The sequence below is a fragment of the Salmo salar genome, chromosome ssa11 (genome assembly GCF_905237065.1).
Source record: "Salmo salar chromosome ssa11, Ssal_v3.1, whole genome shotgun sequence".
Classification (NCBI taxonomy): Eukaryota; Metazoa; Chordata; class Actinopteri; order Salmoniformes; family Salmonidae; genus Salmo; species Salmo salar.
Genome location: NC_059452.1, coordinates 72426457 through 72446986, shown reverse-complemented (window position 1 = coordinate 72446986; position 20530 = coordinate 72426457). Strand labels below are relative to the sequence as shown.

The 20530-nt window shown below is 44.4% G+C and overlaps 1 protein-coding gene across 2 annotated transcripts; it reads left to right on the top strand.

Annotated features, from left to right (window-relative positions):
* The first annotated feature begins 2552 nt into the window (after nt 1-2552).
* LOC106563043 (secretory carrier-associated membrane protein 1) lies at nt 2553-19264 on the top strand. Of its 2 annotated transcripts, none has more exons than XM_014128255.2 (9): nt 2553-2835; nt 10527-10604; nt 11603-11704; nt 13184-13295; nt 13429-13557; nt 14477-14636; nt 14750-14851; nt 15002-15119; nt 15366-19264. In XM_014128255.2, exons 1-9 carry the CDS (start codon nt 2779-2781, stop codon nt 15513-15515), a joined length of 1008 nt encoding a protein of 335 aa, XP_013983730.1. In that variant the 5' UTR covers nt 2553-2778; the 3' UTR covers nt 15516-19264. The 2 variants fall into 2 exon arrangements, with proteins under 2 accessions (XP_013983730.1, XP_013983731.1); XM_014128256.2 differs by lacking the exon at nt 2553-2835 and adding an exon at nt 7960-8226.
* Nucleotides 19265-20530: the final 1266 nt, after the last annotated feature.

The window sequence follows — 20530 nt, the reverse complement described above, 5'->3', positions numbered from 1 at the left end:
GTCTGTTACTGTAGATGGCAGCAATGGACCAGTATTTGATTAGGCATGACTGCAAACTGCTGACTTAATTTGACTGTGAAATAGAAGCACATTCAGCCAGCCATGTTCACCAACATCATCAAAAGGAGAACAGAAGATACTGACCCTACCATTATGCTTTTTTAGTGAGCTGCACTGTGGTCAGAATGCAATCATGGTTACATTAAGACACCGTGAAGCCTGGCGTGAGATATGGGTCGGAAAACGTACTTCAGTGCAGGAATGGGATATGCCTCTGTACTCAATGTTACCTTTATCCACACTGATACATCGAGAAGCTTGAAATACTGCTGGTTTTCCCGGAAACTGCCCTTTTTGTCCTTATGCTAGCTAACAGTAGCCACCGCAACCATTTTGGAACATTGTTCGTTGCGACGTGCTATTCCATAATGTCTGCTGTGGCTACTGATAGCTAGCAGTATTTCAATCTTCTGGATGGAGCAGTGTGGATAAAGGGATCATTTTTTCGGAACATATCTGGTGCCGGCTCCACAGTGTCTTAATGTAACCATGAATGCGCTACGACCCAGTGCAGCTCAGTAAACAAACGTACTGGTAGTGTCGGTATCTTCTGTGCTGTAACATTTGGATACTCATTGATTTACCCAGTTTTTTTTTTCTTCAGTTTCCTCTTGCTTGAGGCTAGCTAGGACTTTCTTGGAGATAGCCTGTGGTCACCCTTCTCTTGTGACCAGGCTGCATCTAGATAGATTGGAAATCGCTTCCTTGTTTCCTTCTGAGAGAACTGAACAGATGATGGTAATTTCATATTAGACTTCCTGTCCCATGTTTCCAGATCAGTGCAGATGAAGGAAATTAGAAAAAATTGGTATTGGGATTGCGTCATCAAAGATACAGTACATTGCTCATATAGAGATTACTATTTTGTTATATTTCATTGCCACTGTTTAATGCATTTAATAATTCCCTGAAGAATACTCCATGTAGCCCTCAAAATAACCCTACAATTATGATGATTCAATGATTAGCTGGCCAGTGATTGAGTATGTTTACATGCACACTAATAATTTGATATTAAACTGATTATGGCAGTAGGCAGAGCATGGCAATAGTCATTAAACCACTTTACTCTGCTTATCTTAATCGGCGTAAAAGGTCAGAAACAAAGCAAGCGTACGCTGATTAAAGCACCTGGTTTTCTGAGCAATCTTTAGAATTATTAGGACATGTAAACAGATGAATCAGCATTCTAGCTGTGTATTTGATCTGCGCATGTGCCAGCACCGGTAGTGCATGCCTCCCTCTTATTAGCCTAAGCAGCTGGTAGTGGGCGCTAGAGCTGCACTATTGTCTAGGATTTATTGCCGGTAATAGGTGTCGCCGTAATGGGCGCCCCCCCTACACTACCTCCTTGCCTTTCCAAATATAATATTGAAATATTTATCATTTATTTGACTGAGACGCACAACGACAGAAAGATGCATCAATCTAAGATAAAGCATTGAGCGTGCGAAACAGCACCCCTTTGTCTCAGTGTGTGTAGACCATGTATCTGATGCTCTGGTGGACATTCCTGCAGTCAGTATGCCAATTGCACGCTCCCTCAACTTAAAACATCCGTGGCATTGTGTTGTTTGACGAAAATGCACATTTTAAATTGGCTTTTTGTCCCTAGCACAAGGTGCACCTGTGTAATGATCATGCTGTTTAATCAGCTTCTTGATATGCCACACCTGTCAGGTGGATAGATTATCTTGGCAAAGGAGAAAAGCTCATTAATAGGGATGTAAACAAATTTGTGAATAATAAGCTTTTTGTGCGTATGGAAAAGGGGGAAAAAATTTCAGCTCATGAAACATGGAACCAACACTTTTAGATTTTTGTTCCATGAAGAATTGATGAAGAATTGAAGAATTGATCAAAATACAAAAGTACAATTAAAGGGCAAACAATTCACAAAATGAATGCACAAAAGTGTCAGGGCTCTGTGCTGGCCAGCCAAGTTCTTCCAAACCGATCTGAACAAACCATTAACTTGTTTCTGTATGGACCTTGCTTTGTGCATGGGGGCATTGTCATGCTGAAACTGGAAAGGGCCTTCCCCAAACTGTTGCCACAAAGTTGAAAGCACGGAATCGTCTAGAATGTCATTCTATGCTGTAGCGTTAAGATTTCCCTTCACTGGAACTAAGGGGCCTAGCCCGAACCATGAAAAACAGCCCCAGTTGAAAGTCACTTAGCTCTTCATTAAGGCCATTTTACTGCCAATGTTTGTCTATGGATATTGCATGGCTGTGTGCTCTATTTTATACAATTGTCAGCAATGGGTGTGGCTGAAATAGCCGAATCCACTAATTTGAAGGGGTGTCCGACCTCCGAATCAAATAGGCTTTGCAAAAAATAACATGGTCGCTGTGGTGGAATGTTTATTTTGATCAAGTGGTCTGATTTCAGATGTGTCCATGTAAACAGCATTATTAATAGGGAAATCCGTCTTCTTGCAAAGCATGTACACGAACTATTATTTTAATCTGACAATCCACAATAATTATATTATTCTGTACATGTAACCGTACTCATTGATGTTGATCACATTTTACAGGGGCAAGCAAAGCAGACATCACTTCCGAGATCCTGCCATTTTGCTGCTGATGCTCAGAGCAAGCCGCGTCCAGACTAGCTGGTGCTGGCTGCAGCCATTGTTTTGAAGTACAGCCGATTTTTTTTTTTAACAAGACTAAATCAGTTTTTAACAATTGAAGACGTCATCAAAGTAGAATGTCAGATTTCGACCACAACCCGTTCGCGGACCCTGAATTCAATAACCCTTTTCAGGTAAGTGAAATAGCTAACTCACAGGTCTGTCATTTGTCTATGCTAATTTGTTAGCCTGCTAATGTCAGTTATGTTTAATTGAATTTAGCTCGCTTTCTAGCGATGACAGTGTCAAGCCGTTTCCTTTGGCATGACAGCAGTTACGCCAGCGGTGTAATCATTAGTTGAAACAGTTGCTTTTGCATTTAAAACGATAGTTTCTATTGAGAAAATGCAGGTAGATCCCTCCCGGTTTCGTTTGCTTCAAAACGTTTTGTAACAGAAGCGGCGTAATGAATAACTTACGCCCAAACTAACTAGCGAACGTTCATTATAAACGGAGTGGTTCGAGCCCTGAATGCTGATTGGCTGACAGCCGCGGGTATGACAAGTATTTTTACTGCTCTAATTACGTTGGAAAGCAGTTTATGATGGCAATAAGGCACCTCGGGGGTTGGTGGTATATGACCAATATACCACACCCCCTCGTGCATTATTGCTTAACTGTAGCACTTGCTAACAAACGTTTAATGTCAGCAAGTCGTTACTTTCAACAAAGAGAAAGTTGTATCAAGCAATTTATTTACAAACTATAGCTAACTAGCAAGCAAGCTAGCTGATGATGTCGCTTATTGCCATTCAATTGTGGAGTTATCACTTTGTGTCCTGTTCAGCCAGGCATCATTTTTCTAGTTGCTACTTCTAGCAAACGTTAGGTATTTTATGACTTGTCACCCATCTCTCTGGGTACGTCTTGACACCTGAAGTTTAACATCTGATAGTTAACTAGGGTCTGACATTACTCACACAAAGGTAACGTTAACTGTTGCCTCATCTCTTGATGATTCATTCACTAACGTTTACATGTGAGTTTTTCAATTTAAGGAGGACAACTCATTGACATTGAGGTTGGTAGGCAGCTAGCCCAGGGCCTACATGATGAGACTTCATCAGACCTAATTGTAGCTTGTAGTGGACTGTGTGCCACTGACAAATTGTATAGTTATGGGGCAACAATGTAGCTTTATACATGTCCAAAATACACCCTTTCCCGACTGACACAATGCAGGTTAATCTTCAAAATCAAAATTTGTCACATGTTTTGTAAACAACAGGTGTAGACTAACAGTGGAATTCTTACTTACGGGCCCTTCCCATCAATGCATGGAGAAGAAAAATAGACAAAATAATAACACAATTATTACACAATGAGTAAATATAACTTGGCTATAAACACGGTGTACCAGTACCGAGTTGATGTGCAGGGGTACAAGGTAATTGAGGTAGATATGTGCATATGGGTAGGGATAAAGTGACTGGGCAAGAGGATAGATAATAAACAGTAGCCGTATTGTATGTGATGAGTCAAAAGAGTTAAAAAAAAAAAATCAATGCAGATAGTTAAATAGTGTCACTGGACAGCTCGTGGCTGGGTTTCCCTTTGTAATACGTGATAGTTTGCAAGCCCTGCTACATCCGACGAGCGCCAGAGCCAGTGTAGTAGGATGCGTTCTTGGTCCTGTATTGATGCTTTGCATGTTTGATGGTTTGTCGGAGGGCGTAGCTGGATTTCTTATAAGCATCTGGATTAGTGTCCAGCTCCTTGAAAGCGGAAGCTCTAGCCTTTAGTTCAGTGCGGATGTTGCCTGTAATCCATGGCTTCTGGTTGGGATATGTACGTATGGTCACTGTGGGTTGATGTCGTTGATGCACTAATGAATGATGCCGGTGACTGATGTGGTAAACTCCTCAATGCCATCAGATGAATCCCAGAACATATTCCAGTCTGTGCTACCGAAAAAGTCCTGTAGCTTAGCATCTGCTTCATCGGACCACTTCCGTATTGAGCGCATCACTGCTACTTCCTGTTTAGAGTTTTTGAATGTAAGCAAGAATAAGAGCTATGGTCAGATTTGCCAAATGGAGGGTGAGGGAAATCTTTGTATGCATCTCTGTGTTTGGGTCTAGAGTTTTTTTCACCTCTAGTTTCACAGGTGACATGCGAGTAGAAATGAGGTAAAACGGATTTCAATTTTCCTGCGTTAAAGTCACTGGCCACTAAGAGCGCCGCACCTTGGTGAGCGTTTCCTTGGTCGCTTGTGACCCTATACAGCTTGTTGAGTGCGGCCTCAGTGCCAGCATCGGTTTGTGGTAGTAAATAGACTGCTACGAAAAATGTTGATAACTTTCTTGTTAAGTAGTATGGTCTACAGCTCATCATGAGGTATTCTAACTCAGGCAAGCAGAACCTTGAGACTATCTTTATATTAGAGTTCACTCACAATGTGGCCTGTCCTGGATCCCCGGCGCCACCGTTCTGTCCTGCCGATTTTATATAGACAAACCAGCTAGATTTTTATCTTTACCATGTTCATTTACCCTGTAAACAAGTCTACAGATTAGAAGTCTGAGCACAATCCTCATGCTATGGCAATGTGTGTGTGATTTATTTGAAATAAATAATCCAAGGGATTTGAAGAGTGGGTGAATGGAAGCATTGCGGGGAGACGGGCTTTTGTTGTCAGTGGTTCTGGGAATGATAATCCCACTTTTTGGGACATCAATCGTCCCAGCTGTTGTCTTGGAATCCAGGACAGGCCACATTGTGATTGACAGGTGAAATACTCTATTCCAGTCTCAGCCATTTCTTCAAAACAACATGATGTGACGGATGCCAACAGTCATTTGATGTTCTGTCATAATGTCACATCATATTCTGTGATCCCACCACATTTTCTTTCCAGGAAACCACGCTTTGATACCAGCTTCTGCGGCGGTTGTAAAATGACATGTTGCATTGGTTTCATTATGAAAATGGTATTACTTAGAATGTGTCTTTGTAGACTGGCTCACCGGGGAGAAACTGTCTTTGATCCTCATAAACTAAGCTCCCCCTGTCTGCTTTGTGTTGTTTAGGTTAGGCTACTTTCCAGGCTCGTTGGTGTTCCTTGTTTTAGTATCCTTTATCTCTTTCTCGCTCTGTCTCTCTCTATATCAATTCAATTATAGTTTTCTCAATGCAAGGTTGCTCGCTGGCTCTCGCCCTCTGACATGCACACCTTTGCACTTTCTGGTCCTTTAATCACTGCTCTATCACTCCAGGAAGCTGCGGAGTTGCCCTCAGGAAAATGGGTCCCCTCCTCCTTGCTGTTTGGATGATTATGGCTCGGTCTGTAGGTTGATGCTTATGTGTAAGGATTATCGATAATTGATCGTAAGCATGGGTTTTATTGTTAGTGAATGAATGAACAGCTAGCCTGACTGTGCTGTATAGAAATGTGTGTGTAACTCAACACTAGAGCTGCCGCTGACCACCGCACCACGTAATTATTTAGGAACCCTACGTGTGTGTGTGTGTGTGTGTGAGAACAAACAAGATTGGTCAGATATTAGAACCGTCAGGTTTCAGAGCTTGAAGGCCGTCGTGTAACCATCTGAAGTCGTTCAGTCTGTTACTTCAGTGTCTTGGAAAAAGGACATGGGTGTCTGCCTGACTCCGGTCCTAGTGGGTCGCTGCCCTGTTGGTTGTTTTGGTTCCTCCCTGTCACTTCATGGGTCAATAAATTACAAGAGTGCACAGCACACACCTAGTTTCTCTGAAAGTGATTGAAAGGCATGTATGAAAACCAGCAGACACTGCAGTCCTCAATGACCGGATCTCTGTATCCCCTGTATTGGGTCTAGGCTAACCTATCAGGGGGGAAAAAAACATTTCTGAAACTGTCTGTTAAGTAGAGCCCTATAAAATCTGCAATGTGGACAGGATCACGGAATCCAGACATTCAAACGAAATTCAACAATATTCCAAAATGTATTGAAGTTATTAGAAAATGAATATGCCCAGGATTATCATAAAACATTAACAAAATGCATCAGTGAATCGTATTTTCCTTAAACTTTTTGAAGATGCAACGCAGGAATGCCCATGTCTGTGTTTGAGCGATTGTCTACCACTTTGTGTAACCTAGCCGTTAGCGATGATGCTACATTTACATTTTAGTCATTTAGCAGACGCTCTTATCCAGAGCGACTTACAGTAGTGAATGCATACATTTCATTTCATACATTTTTTTTCTCCGTGCTGGTCCCCCGTGGGAATCGAACCCACAACCACCATGCTCTACCAACTGAGCCACACGGATAATGATAAGCATCTTCCGGTAGTTGGAAAGGCTTTCCCAAATACCTTCTAAATGAAATGTTAACTACAAAGTAGCCTATGCCTACCTGGTATCATGATTATTTGCATGAATTCAGTGGCAATTTGTTTAGCAAACTGCTACATGTGTGCTACACAAACACTGCCAACCAAACAAGTATCTTGCTGGTGCTCATGTGAATTGAAGGGTATCGACACCCAAAAATGTATTACATTTTTTCCCCCAGACCTCAAACTTGGTCTCCTGATGTAGTTTAAGCATTTTGGGGACTTAGAACATCCAACTCTTGTATTTCTTGTGTGATTATGAGAGAAAACGGAATTTGGGGAAAAATTTAACTGTTTTTTAGGGCCCTAGTTATGGCATTGTTAGTTGACTCCCCGTTTCAGCCCTGCGGCCAGTAGCCTAATGATTCATGCATTGCAACTCCGGGCTCTCTTCAATAGTTCATGAAATCATATGGTGCTGTCATGGCGACAGCCGGTGCTTAGTGTTACATCAGCTGCTTTCCCCTGAGTTACTCTCTGTTCCTTCCTGGTAGTCTCTTATCAAATCAATTGCGCTCATAAAACCTATCTACCGGACATTCAGTACACACAGCAGTGTCCGTGTCACAGCGAAATGGTTGTGGAGGGAGAGAACTTGTAGGCCTATCTAACACACACACACACACACACACACGTTTGTCTTTCAACGTTGCTGTTTTCTCTTTGCGAGACGCCCCCCCCCCCCCCCAGAGCAATAGATCTACTAACAGCTTCTAGTGGAGCCCCCTCCTTTATCTCTAATATTAACAGAGCGAGTGTTGTTGTTCACATAAACTCAACAGGTTGGCCTAGCGCATTATTGGCCCAATCTATATCGTAATGTAGCCTATCCTGTAGTTCCGTGGGGTGTACCGAGCTTGTACGTGAGCACTGTGTGTCAATCTGGCTGTGCATCAGGACCATATTAAAGTTGCATCACGATGCACTCTGAAGTATTGATGACATGCCTGTCCTCGGGACAAGGCACAGCCTGCCTCCTGTTACACACAGACATGAGCCTCCCAGTCAGAACAGAACCTCACAGCCAAGGAGAGAGGAGAAGGGTTGGACTGGGACGGACTGACTGATACTGGAGCGTACTGGCTGTAACTGGACTATACTGGTCTACGCTGGACTGCTATACTGGATTTATTGGACAGGCCTTCTTGGGCTGCACTGAACCGAAGTACCGTCTGAGTTGATGCTGCATGCGTGAACTAGTCATGGTGAGCTAGCCACCTGAAATACACCTCACACACACACGTATCCATGTGCACAGTACGCACACACGGCGATGATGGGCTACACCACTGCAAGCCACACCTTAATTCTCCGTTTCAGAGAGGACGGCATCACACACACCTGTAGACACCGTCGACACACACTAGTTAAACAGTGCGTCAGTCCCGGGAGGTGCACATATAGGCCTACACTTTCAAATAGCTTACTCGTAGCCTCCCGGATTCACATGGAGATTGGAAAGTGGCCTATGAAACGGAGATTTGTACTCGCTGATACCAACCTAGAATCTGCATAGCTTGAATAAAGGTTGATTTTAAATAAAACAATTAGCCTAGCCGGTGTCTGTACTTCAGCACAGCGAGTCCTTTGTCCTAGCAGAGGAAAGTGTTGTCTTTAACTCGTGGGCTCAGCCCTATTTATAGCTCTGTGTGGCGGTGAAAATGATTGTAATCATCTCGTCTTTGCCAGTTTCAGAGTATTGAGGCCTAATAAAATCCACGAAGCAGAGAACGCGGACATTAAAACGCATTTTAACAATATTAAGAAATGTATTGCACTTAGTAGGAAAACAACTACATGTATTGAACTGATTAGAAAATGTATTAATATGCCCAAGATTATCATAAGACATGAACAAAATGCATCAGTGATTCATGTTTTCCTTCAACTCTGTAACGAAGGAAAGCCGCTGTCTGTGTGCGTGTTTGTCGACCACGGTGTTGCCATTAGCGATAATCAAATCGAATGTTATTTGTCACATGCGCCGAATACAACAGGTCTAGACCTTAGAGTGAGAAGCTTACTTGCATGCCATTAAACAACAATGCTATAAAACATTAAGAAAAATGTGTTGGGTATAAAAAGTAACAATTAAACAGCAGCAGTAAAATAGCAATAGTGAGGCTATATACAGGGGGTACCAGTACAGAGTCAATTTGCGGGGGCACCGGTTAGTCGAGGTAATTGTACATGTAGGTAGAGTTAAAATGACTATGCATAGATTATAAACAGAGAGTAGTAGCAGTGTAAAAGAAGGGTCTGGGTAGCCCTTTGATTAGCTATTCAGGAGTCTTATGGCTTGCGGGTAGAAGCTGTTAAGAAGCCTTTTGGACCTAGACTTGGAGCTCTGGTACCGCTTGCAGTGCGGTAGCAGAGAGAACAGTCTATGACTAGGGTGGCTGGAGACTTTGACCATTTTTAGGGCCTTCCTCTGACACCGCCTGGTATAGAGTTCCTGGATGGAAGGAAGCTTGGCCCAGTGATGTACTCTGTAGTGCCTTGCGGTCGGAGGCCGAGCAGTTGCCATACCAGGCAGTGATGCAACCAGTCAGGATGCTCTCGATGGTGCAGCTGTGGAACCTTTTGAGTATCTGAGGACCCATGCCAAATGTTTTCAATCTCCTGAGGGGGAATAGGTTTTGTCGTGCCCTCTTCACGACTGTCTTGGTGTGTTTGGACCATGTTAGTTTGTTGGTGATGTGGACACCAAGGAACTTGAAGCTCTCAACCTGCTCCACTGCAGCCCTGTCGATGATAATGGGGGCGTGCTCCATCTTCCTGTAGTCCACAATCATCTCCTTTGTCTTGATCACGTTGAGGGAGAGGTTGTCCTGGCACCACACGGCCAGGTCTCTGACCTCCTCCCTATAGGATGCTAATAATGTTAAGTCTTCTGGTAGGTGGAAAAGCTTTCCCAAAAATATTGTCAATTAAATGTTAACTACAAAGTATGCCTACCTGATATCATGATTATTTGCATCAATACATTGGCGATTTGTTTAGCAAAATGCAATTACATGTGTGCTACAGAAACGGCGTGAACCAAATGAGCCTCTTGGTGGTGCTCAGTTCAACTTTTTTTCTCCTCCAGATCTTAAACTTGGTTTAAACATTATTGTGGACGTTTAAAAAAATATATATAAAAAAAAAATACAAAAGTTGTTTTTGAGAGTGAAAACCTGAAAAAACGGAATTCAGGGGAAAAAACACAACTAGGCAAAAAAAAAACATTTTATCGGCCCCTAGATTATAGACCATGAAGGGTTGACAGTGAAGGGTAGCCTGCTGTTAGGGTCTTTCTGTCTGTGGAGGTATTCTCTTCTTCAGATGAAAAGTACTTGTCTGTCTGACTTCATGTTGGCTTTTAGTGCCTATTATTTCGACTTGGGTTACTACATGGGAGTGTAGCCTGTTGACGGACTCTCTCAAGGCTCCTCATCCTTACTATAGAACGGTGTGCCATATGTAATGAAGACTGAGTTTCTCTCGTTCCCTCTCCTCTCAGGATCCGTCGGTGACCCAAGTCACACAGAATGCTCCTCCGGGGTTGGAAGAGTACAACCCCTTCACAGATGCCAAGCCGGTGAGTACAGTGTAGTGTAGTAATATTTGACGTGTGTATGTGTGTGTGTGTGTGTGTGTGTGGGATACTGTAAAACCTCACATGCGACTCGTAATTAGCCTACTAAAATGTGTATCTGACTCCATAAAGATCATTTTAGCAATATGGAAGAACACTAGGGTTGCATTACAGTAACGGAACGCTAGGGTTGCAATACAGTAACGGAACGCTAGGGTGGAGTTACAGTAATAGACAATGGAAAAAATGTCTGAGGATGGAATTCTAAATAAAAGTCTATTTAAGTACTTTGCTAAATGAATGGATTCACATACAAGGCATATAGCTTAACTTGCAAATCATTACAAGGCATTATTCTAAGCATGATCAGAGAACGAAAGCCAGGGACGACAAAACCCTGGCTTGTGCCATGGCCCAAGGTAGCCTAGTGGTTAGAGCGTTGGGCCAGTAACCAAAAGGTTGCTGGATCGAATCCCCGAGCTGATAAGGTAAAAGTCTGTTAACCCACTGTTCCCCGGTAGGCCGTCTTTTGTAAATAAGAATTTGTTCTTAACTGACCTGCCTAGTTAAATAAAATGTAATGAATTGCTCATGGGAGAAGGGATCTCACCACAGAAAGTCAGCAACATGTAATAGAAAGAACAATGAATCTAAGACCCTCTTATAAGCATTTGAGTTGTTTGGATTCAGTCTGAGTTGTTGACCAATAGCATTACTATAAAGTTAACCTCCAATCAGATATCAGACCTACGGGATGGAAGCTCTGCTTCTCAGAGGTGAGACAATGGGGGTTGGTGAGATCAACACAGAGGAAAATCCTGCGTACAGTTGATAAGTCACAGTGTGAGAGGAGAGGTGGCGGGTAGGTGTGAGAGACCATTGATGAGAGCAGTCTATGTACAGACTCAGTGAGCATAGCCTTGCTATTGAGAAAGGGTATGGTTTGAGACACAGCCAGCGTGGGATTGTTAAAAGATGTAGCACATTTCTTTCTCTCCCAGGTCCACCCTGGCCCAGCGCCTAAAGTACCGGCCCCCACCACCAACACACAACCAGCCATCATGAAGCCTACTGAAGAACCTCCTGCATACTCGCAGTCACAGGTACCCCACACGTGCCTCACATCCTGTTCTACCCTTTCACTCCGTGCTATTCCCCCCCCTCTGAAGAAAGAGGGCTCAATGTAGCGTTGCATTTCCATAGAAACACCATGCACGCACGCACACACACCCTGCTCTGGTGGGTTTGTCAGCAGGCTCTCCACAGAGCGTGGCGTGCTCCAGATAAAGCTGTTTGTGACAGTGTGGAGATGCTTCTAAGCCACAGAGACACTTCATAAACATGAATGTGGGCTCCACGCCTCGGCTTTCTGAGGGACATGTGTAACTTCGTGTTTGCAGCTGAAAAGAGAGCGATAGAGAGACCTCAGCAGACAGGTAGCACAGGAAGACTATTCCTTATTCTACTTCCTCTTTTTCTACCTCTACTGAAGCATATACCTTCTTTTATGTTTGGGCATACACACACACACACACACACAAAGATTATATCAGGATACTGCAACCTAGATCGGATATACAGCTTAAGACAACGCCGTCGCAAATCTGGGACCAGCGCCGTTGCTAACTACCAGCGCCGCTGCAAACTAGCATAACTCCTTGCAACAATGGAACTATGGGATATTAGAATCCCTTTGTCTTAACCGTTGTCATCTTCAACCCAGGCTGCAACTAGGAAGTTGGCAATAAGGCATGTGACTACTATCCTGTCCCTTGCCCTATTGAAAAATCTTCCTACCTTTTTAACGATTGGGGCCTCCCGAGTGGCGCAGCGGTCTAAGGCACTGCAGGTCAGTGCTAGAGGCGTCACTGCAGACCCTGGTTCAATTCCAGGCTGTATCGCAACCGGCCGTGATTGGGAGTCCCATAGGGCGGCGCACAATTGGCCCAGCGTCGTCCGGGTTTGGCCGGGGTAGGTCGTCGTTGTAAATGAGAATTTGTTCTTAACTGACTTGCCTAGTTAAATAAATGAATAAAGAAGTTGCATTGGGCAGCATTTTTGTCAGTAGTTTGGCTAGTGACATCAAATACAGCCATTGCTTCACCTGCAGTTGTTGCTTGCTAGAGGTGGGACGGGCACACACACACACACACACACACACACACACACACACACACACACACAAACACTAGCGAAGCCTGCACAGCGATTTGCCTTTAGTCAAATTAAAAGTGGAGTGTAAATTATTCTGAATCGCATGGAAAGAGAGGAGGTAGAGACGACTACTGGGACTGTGCTGTGTGCTGGTACAGTAGTCTGCCGAGCGCGCGCGCGCACACACACACACACACACACATTACTAAAACAAAAAGTCAGCTGCCTCAATGTCAGTTTCAAGTTGACTTGACGTTCACTGTTTTCGGTCAAATCCACCTTGTCAGCCATGTGGAGTGTGATCTAGCCTGGATAACATCTAAAACATCTCTCTGTACTGTATATCACTTGTTTGTTTAGTGTAGTGTTAGTGGGCACTGTTTGATGTGTGTGTGTGTGTGTGTGTGTGTGTGTGTGTGTGTGTGTAGGAGCAGGCGTGGGCGGCTACAGAGCTGCTGAGGAGACAGGAAGAGCTAGAGAGGAAGGCCGCCGAGCTAGACCGCCGCGAGAGAGAGATGCAGTCGCTCAGCACATCAGGAGGTTGGCACCAACCTTCACACAACATTCAATCAATGGTCTTGCGCTCAAACTACCTAGAAGCTTTGTCAAGCCCAAACCTTCACGCAACGTTTGGCAGAATCATTCAAGCGTTGCTCCTTTCTCTCTGGCTCAGGTAGGAAAAACAACTGGCCTCCTCTTCCGGAGAAGTTCCCCGTGGGCCCATGTTTCTACCACGACATCACAGTGGACATCCCTGTGGAGTTCCAGAAGACTGTGAAGATCATGTACTACATCTGGATGTGTGAGTGACCTCTGCCCTCTTGTCAAGTCATCTGCCCCCTCCCCACCCTCACCCATCCCGCTCAGTGCTTGTAACGTCGGAAAACGGACACTAGTATGGTGAATGTACACTTTAGAATTGTTCTTTCAATATGCCTGAACCTTTGTCTTGAGTTTTGTTGTCAGCTTCGGAAAATACTATTTTTTTTGTTGACAGCCAGTCTGTTAAATATGAAAAGGCCATTGAGAGGGATTCTAAAGGAAATGTGTTAGACATGGGCCAATCGCACAGCTTGCAATTCCATCACCACATGGTTAGGTCATGTGCGGTTATGCGGCCGGGTCAGGTGACTCTGTCTTATCTTTCACTCGTCCTCGCTCTACCCTCATTGTGGCTCTCACCCCCCCTCACTCACCCTCTCCTCTACCTACACGTGATGTATTCTCTCTCACCCAGAGTGTGAGTGTTAGATGCCTCAGTATGGTGCAGAATCCTGCCGATCTAGCTATATGCCAAAGTGACTGTGGACTGCAGCACACCAGACTCTCCACAATGCCCAGAGGCCTGCCATTATTACAGCCCCAAAGTAGAGTTCTGCTCAGTGTGTGAATTATTTAATTGACTGTGCGTACGCGCACCACCAGGCTCCGTGGTGTTCAATTATTAAGCAGCCATCTTTCCTTGTCCTCCTATTCCTAACCTCCTGTTCTTCGTTAGCGTGACTTGGCAGGACCCTGACGTAGCCTATCAGGGCCTCCCTTTCAGATAGAGATGGAATGGGATGCGGCATAGGACCTGTCTCAAGTACTCTCTCTCTCTTTCACATAGAAATTTAACTTAGAGAGCTGATGCACATCTCTATTCTACTCAACTGGCATTTCTATCTGCAACGTTTTAATTGAAACTAATCAGAGGTATTGTGTTTGTCGTTCCCCTCAAGTCCACACGGGGACGCTGTTCGCCAACATGTTTGGCTGTCTGGCCTGGTTCTGTGTGGATGCGACCAGGGGAGTGGACTTCGGTCTGGCCATGCTCTGGTTCATGATCTTCACCCCCTGCTCCTTCGTCTGCTGGTACAGACCCCTCTATGGAGCTTTCAGGTGGGTGTACAAACACACAGACACACAGACATACACACACATGTACCCAAAATACACATATGTACACACACTTGGATGCCGTTCATTAAACGGCAGTGTCTTTCTCTCTCCAGGAGTGACAGCTCGTTCCGTTTCTTTGTATTCTTCTTCGTGTACATCTGTCAGTTTGGCGTTCACGTGATGCAGTCCGTCGGCATCTCCGGCTGGGGCGCCAGGTGAGGACAGTCACTGTCACAGACATTAACAGGAAGTGACGTGGCCACACGGTTCTCTGACATCACCCGGAATCGACGTTATTCACCCTGTTTATGGATAGAGATTCAGTACCTAGCATCCTCTCTCTGGTTGTCCTCTCTCTCCAACAGCGGGTGGATCTCCGCTCTGACTGGTCTGAATAAGAGCATCCCTGTTGGCATCATCATGATCCTCATCGCTGCTCTTTTCACCGCCCTGGCTGCCATGTCGCTCATCATGTTCAAAAAGGTACTCCCACACACACACACAATCCCTCATCATAATCATAAAGGTGTGAATGCAACTCTGCCTTTCAGCAGGTTTGTGAAGATTAGACTCAAAGGCATCAGAACATCAGGCATCATCTTTGAGATGACGAACACTTGGGGTATTCATAGACCTCATTTCAATAATCGCCTCTCCTCCTCTCTCTTCGTTGCTCTCCCTCTTTCCCTCTCCTCTCCTCTGTCCCTCCTCTCCCTCTTATCCCTCCAGGTCCATGGCATGTACCGCACCACAGGGGCCAGCTTTGAGAAGGCCCAGGCCGAGTTCGCCACGGGCGTCATGGCCAACAAGACGGTCCAGACCGCCGCTGCTACCGCCGCCTCCAACGCCGCCAGCGGAGCCTTCAAGCAACAGATCTGATTGGCCCCTGGAGCTCGCCCTATTTCTTCACTCTGTCTAATCCAGCCCCCCCCCCAGCCAAGCTCAAGCTTCCCTGCCCTCCTAACCTAGCTCTATTCGCATGACTAGGATGAGACCATAGAGAGAGGTAGAGGGCTCGTCTCTGCATCTGTGGCGTTGTAGTCGTCTGTGACAGCATGGGGCAGTGCCATTGAGGCTACAACCCATTAAAAAAAAATACCGACCCAGCTGACTACTTTTTGTTTTCTTTAACCCCCTTATGTCGCTGTCCGCGCCCCCACGGAAATGTAATTAGCATTAACATAACAAGCGTAACAAAAGAATCCCCGTAAAAATGTGTCAGTTTAAGCCAGGGAGATCGTGTATTGGCTGCGTCTCAGTCCACCGCATGCGCCCATGCCACACTTCCGCATCTGCGGTGAAAGGTGACGGAGCTAGAGCGGTGTTTGTCAGACCAAGAGACGTCCTGAAAAATGGTTCACCTCACAAAATCGTCCGTAGCGTCCGAATGGTTTGGCCTAGAAAACTATCTATGGAAAGATGGGACTCTCACGAACACAATGTTTATTTTTTTGCTCTACGACCCCCGTCACAACCATCTTGGGACTCGTCTTGAGGTCGGTACAGCCGATCTGCCAACTTCTGTCTGTAATTTCCGAACAGTTTGGGCTACACATTAATACCCCTCTGTGGAAAAGCGGTACTCTCATGATCACGAACATGTCGGTTGTTTTTCTCTAGGACGCCCACAGGCCTCACAAGACTCGTCTGAAGGCCCCGGTACAAGTTTAAAATATTTATGGACGTATATATGGAGACTGTTTAGTGCCAGAAATAAGGGGTTAGATGCATGTAATAAAAAAGAACATATTTCCTGATCTTTCTAATATCTCTGATATAGGACAGACACAACAAACTTCTGTTAGATTTTTTGGGTGGGACTGTTGTTCCATGTAATGAATGATATTCAATGCGTTTGTATGGGCTAAGAGCACTAAGGCTCAAAACATTTAATAAAAATTATACTTCAAGGGGTCTTCACATTTAAAAATCAAATAACAAAATCATCCTTGGTATGACCTCTTAAAACAATTCCATATAGCTTAGTAGAACCCCCCCCCCCCCTCCCCTGGCTTAAAATGGCAGAAGCACTCAATGGCGCTGCCCATGCTAAAACGGGCTCTTGGCCAATAGAGGCCTCTATCATTCTCTATGGATGAGACCTAGAAGGATGAGCCCAATGATGTCATAGTAGTTGGAAGCAGGAAGTAGACATGAGAGGCTTGTGTTTAAGTGGTTTCATTCAGTTCCGTCCAGCTCCCAGCGCAGATCTACATCCTGTGGAATCTAGAGGTTTATGACATCACCTTCTTATCCTTCTCCTCTCATCCATCAATCCCCGCCTCTCTCTTGCCCCGAGGGCTGTAACTCCGCCCACCCTAGTGGCTTTATTAATACACTCCTGTCTCTGTGTCTGTCTGACCCCACACCACTTAGTCATGTCACCATACAAGTGTTTGCAAACTTTCCTTGAAGTGTGTGTGTGTGCATATGAATATTAGTGTCTCTCTATATGTTAGTGCCGAGGCCTATACATTGTGTACATTCCACATCCAGTTTCTGTCACTCCCTCTGATGCAAGTCAATTCCCTTCACCAAGACTCTAATGGCTGTAGCTATCAATAAACGTACACGACTCATTTATTCACTGGATTTATCCAAATACCGTTAGAAATGTTTAACCCTTAATGAAAACAAAACACTTGTTCTGAACCCTGCACCGGTCCGGTGGAAATGGCCACCAGTCAGTGGTCAGTCTGCTCTCTGGTGGTGAGACCTGGTAGTGTTGATGAGTGCTGCGCATTCCACAACGTTGTCACCTCGGGAATCGTCTAGACTGATTCATCTCAAGAAGTGAGTGTAAACCCATCCGTTTTCTAAACAAGGAAGTGTCTCAGAAATCAGGTTTGGCGTCTTGGTTCGATTTTTTTTTCTTCCACGTTCTGTCTCACAGCCTTGTGGTAGCTTTTAAGTCTGGCCTTTTGATAACATCATTTGTACTCAAAACACCTTATAATATAAACAAAGAGCCAGATGACAGCGACCTAAATGTCAGCCTCTATCCTTGTCCCTTGCTTTAGTGGTAACGTTGCACTTAACGTAGACACCGCATCACACACGGACGTCTGTATACATATCCACCCACTCCCCCAAAAGCCCTATGCTCTCAGACCTGCAAATGCACGCTAGTTGAGCTGTATGCTAACAACTGACTCCAGTGAGAGAGAGCTAGCTCGTCTCCAGCCTTGGTTTTCTAGCGGGGATATATACAGTACCTCAGTTACAGTTAACACTCCTTAGGATAATATCAAGATATTCAGTGCTCTTTACGTGCATGACCAAGCTCGCTGATCTACAGGACACCGCTCTGGTCTAGGCCTCTCTGTATTATATAAGGCTATGGTTTGTGAGTGAACTGATTGTCTTGTTTTGACGTTAAAAATGCTGTGCATTTAACTGAACCGGTCCAGTAATCCCTGTTTCTCCAAACGCCCCAAGAACAGGCGAAATCTCCCAGTAATATCATTGGTCTATGCTGTATGGATGTGTCGACGCTGATAGCCTGAGTATTCGTTGTATGATTGAGTGAAAAGCAATTCCCCCACCCACCCACAAGTGTTTTAGGCCTTCTGATCCCGAGAGTGGCTTGTTTATCTTTTTGTTCTGTGTGTCGTCCTCTTAGTTGTATTTTATTCATTATCGTGTTGGCGAGAAGGTCCTGCATAAGCTCTAACTTCCTTGTTTTGAGTGTAAACCGTGAGCCTGCCTGTGACTTTCACCCTATTGAGTGTGACATGAAGAGGGGTTGGGGGGTCGTTAGAGAAGGGTGGATGCACGTGTGTTTCAATCAAATCAAATGTATTTATATAGCCCTTCTTACATCATCTGATATCTCAAAGTGCTGTACAGAAACCCAGCCTAAAACCCCAAACAGCAGGTAATGCAGGTGTAGAAGCTCGTGAAGTCAAAGTGAAGTCTTAACAAGGATAACTGGCTGTTCATTTGAATACTATTGTGGGCAAGGCAGAGACAGGTGAGATATTCCTTTCTGTTGCTGCAGGATACCTGTTGTTTTTCTGCAAATTTTTTTAGGCTCCTTTTTTAAAATATATACCTTCTTGTTTTCCTTTTAGACTGATAGTCAGTCATCTCTTTGTGGTTTGTTAGTGTCTTGAGTTTATGCCTGTGAAAGTTTGTGTGCCTGCATGTGAGAGAATGTTTGTATGCTGAGCTACTTTGTTGTTCTTCCTCTTTTGAAAATCTAAACGAATGGCACCTGAATGTTCCTGTTAATAATTTGTTGGCTTGAAAACAATGGAGAGCAAAAAAATGCATCAACTGCTAAATGTGAGAGAGTCAGTCGGTGGAATTAAGCGTCGTGAACTGTGCTTGTTTTGAGATGGGCTGTGGCTTGAACTTGTACTTTTGAATCAATGACACAAGTATGTAGTAGAAAACACTGAGAATCAATATGAAATTGGTCTCGCTCATTTCTGACAATGGTATAAATTGAAGTTATTTAAAGAAAGTGAGCAGTCTTTAAGGGATGTTTGTATATTTTGTAAAGTTTGACGGCTGGTGCCCTGAATTTCATTTTACTGTACAGAAGCTCTGTCTCTCCTTCAAGTTGCATGTTGAGTAGTTTGTTTTGTATATTGTATTAACGCTAAATAAAATTCTAAAGTCAACTCCACAGCCTCCTTTGTTCTGAATGGTGTTTTTCTGGAAAGGTGTTCGAAGCTGCACTACTAGTTGTAGACAAGAAGAGGTCAGTAGAAATCAAAGGAACTGGAGGAGAGTTCTGAACGTAGTTGATCAGCTTGTTGTGGATCATAATCCATCATAATTTATCTTTTTGATTGACCCAAAATTTTTTTTTTTTGTCTTTAACAGATGCGAGGTACAGACTTGGAGAAACAAACAAAAGGACAGAGCGAGACTGGGACAGATTGGCAAGTACCTCAACTCCTCCACAGAGTTGATCGCAGACTGAACCAGTATCATCTGTACGATGCGACCTCTCTTAACGCCCAGGAAGCTGAGTCAATCTCACTCACCAGCTCGGCAAGCGCTATAACAAAATACGTTAGTTGATCACCAAATATGGTGTTTCGCTAGGCAACTATCTTCATTTGTAATCCTGTTAGGGACTGAGCCTTATGATAGGGGATACCTGCAGAAAATCTGATTTCTCTTCAGTAAAATATATTTTTACCCGACCCTCCCCTATACCCAAAATAATAATGAAATCAAAGTGGATAGCAGAGAACCTACCGTTTTTACTCTTACTCCTAGGACAGACACTAGAGCCTTAGATATGCCGTTTTAGAAACGGTTATTTCTTTTGTAAGCATTAGAAGCCAAAGTAGCCAGAAGGTTGTGGATTTACAGATGTGGATCAGAGAACCAGTCAGTATCTGGTGTGTGTGACCACCATTTGCCTCATGCAGCGCCGCACATTTCCTTCACATAGTTGATCCGGCTGTTGATTGTGGCCTGTGGATTGTTGTCCCACTCCTCTTCAAAGGCTGCACAAAGTTGCTGGATATTGCCGAGAACTGGAACACACCGTTGTACACGTTGATTCAGAGCATACCAAACATGCTCCATTTCTGGCATGTCTGGTGAGTATGCAGGCCATCGAATTGTGTACAGATCCTTGCGACATGGGGCAGTGCATTATCATGCTGAAACATGAGGTGATGGAGGTGGATGAATGGCACGACAATGGGCCTCAGGATCTCGTCACGGTATCTGTGCATTCAAATTGCCATCGATAAAATGCAATTGTGTTTATTGTCCGTAGCCTATACCTGCCCATACCATCACTGCCACCATGGGGCACTCTGTTCACAACATTGACATCAGAAAACCACTCGCCCGCACAACACAATACACGTGGTCTGCGGTTGTGAGGCCGGTTAGACATACTGCCAAATTCTCTAAAATGACTT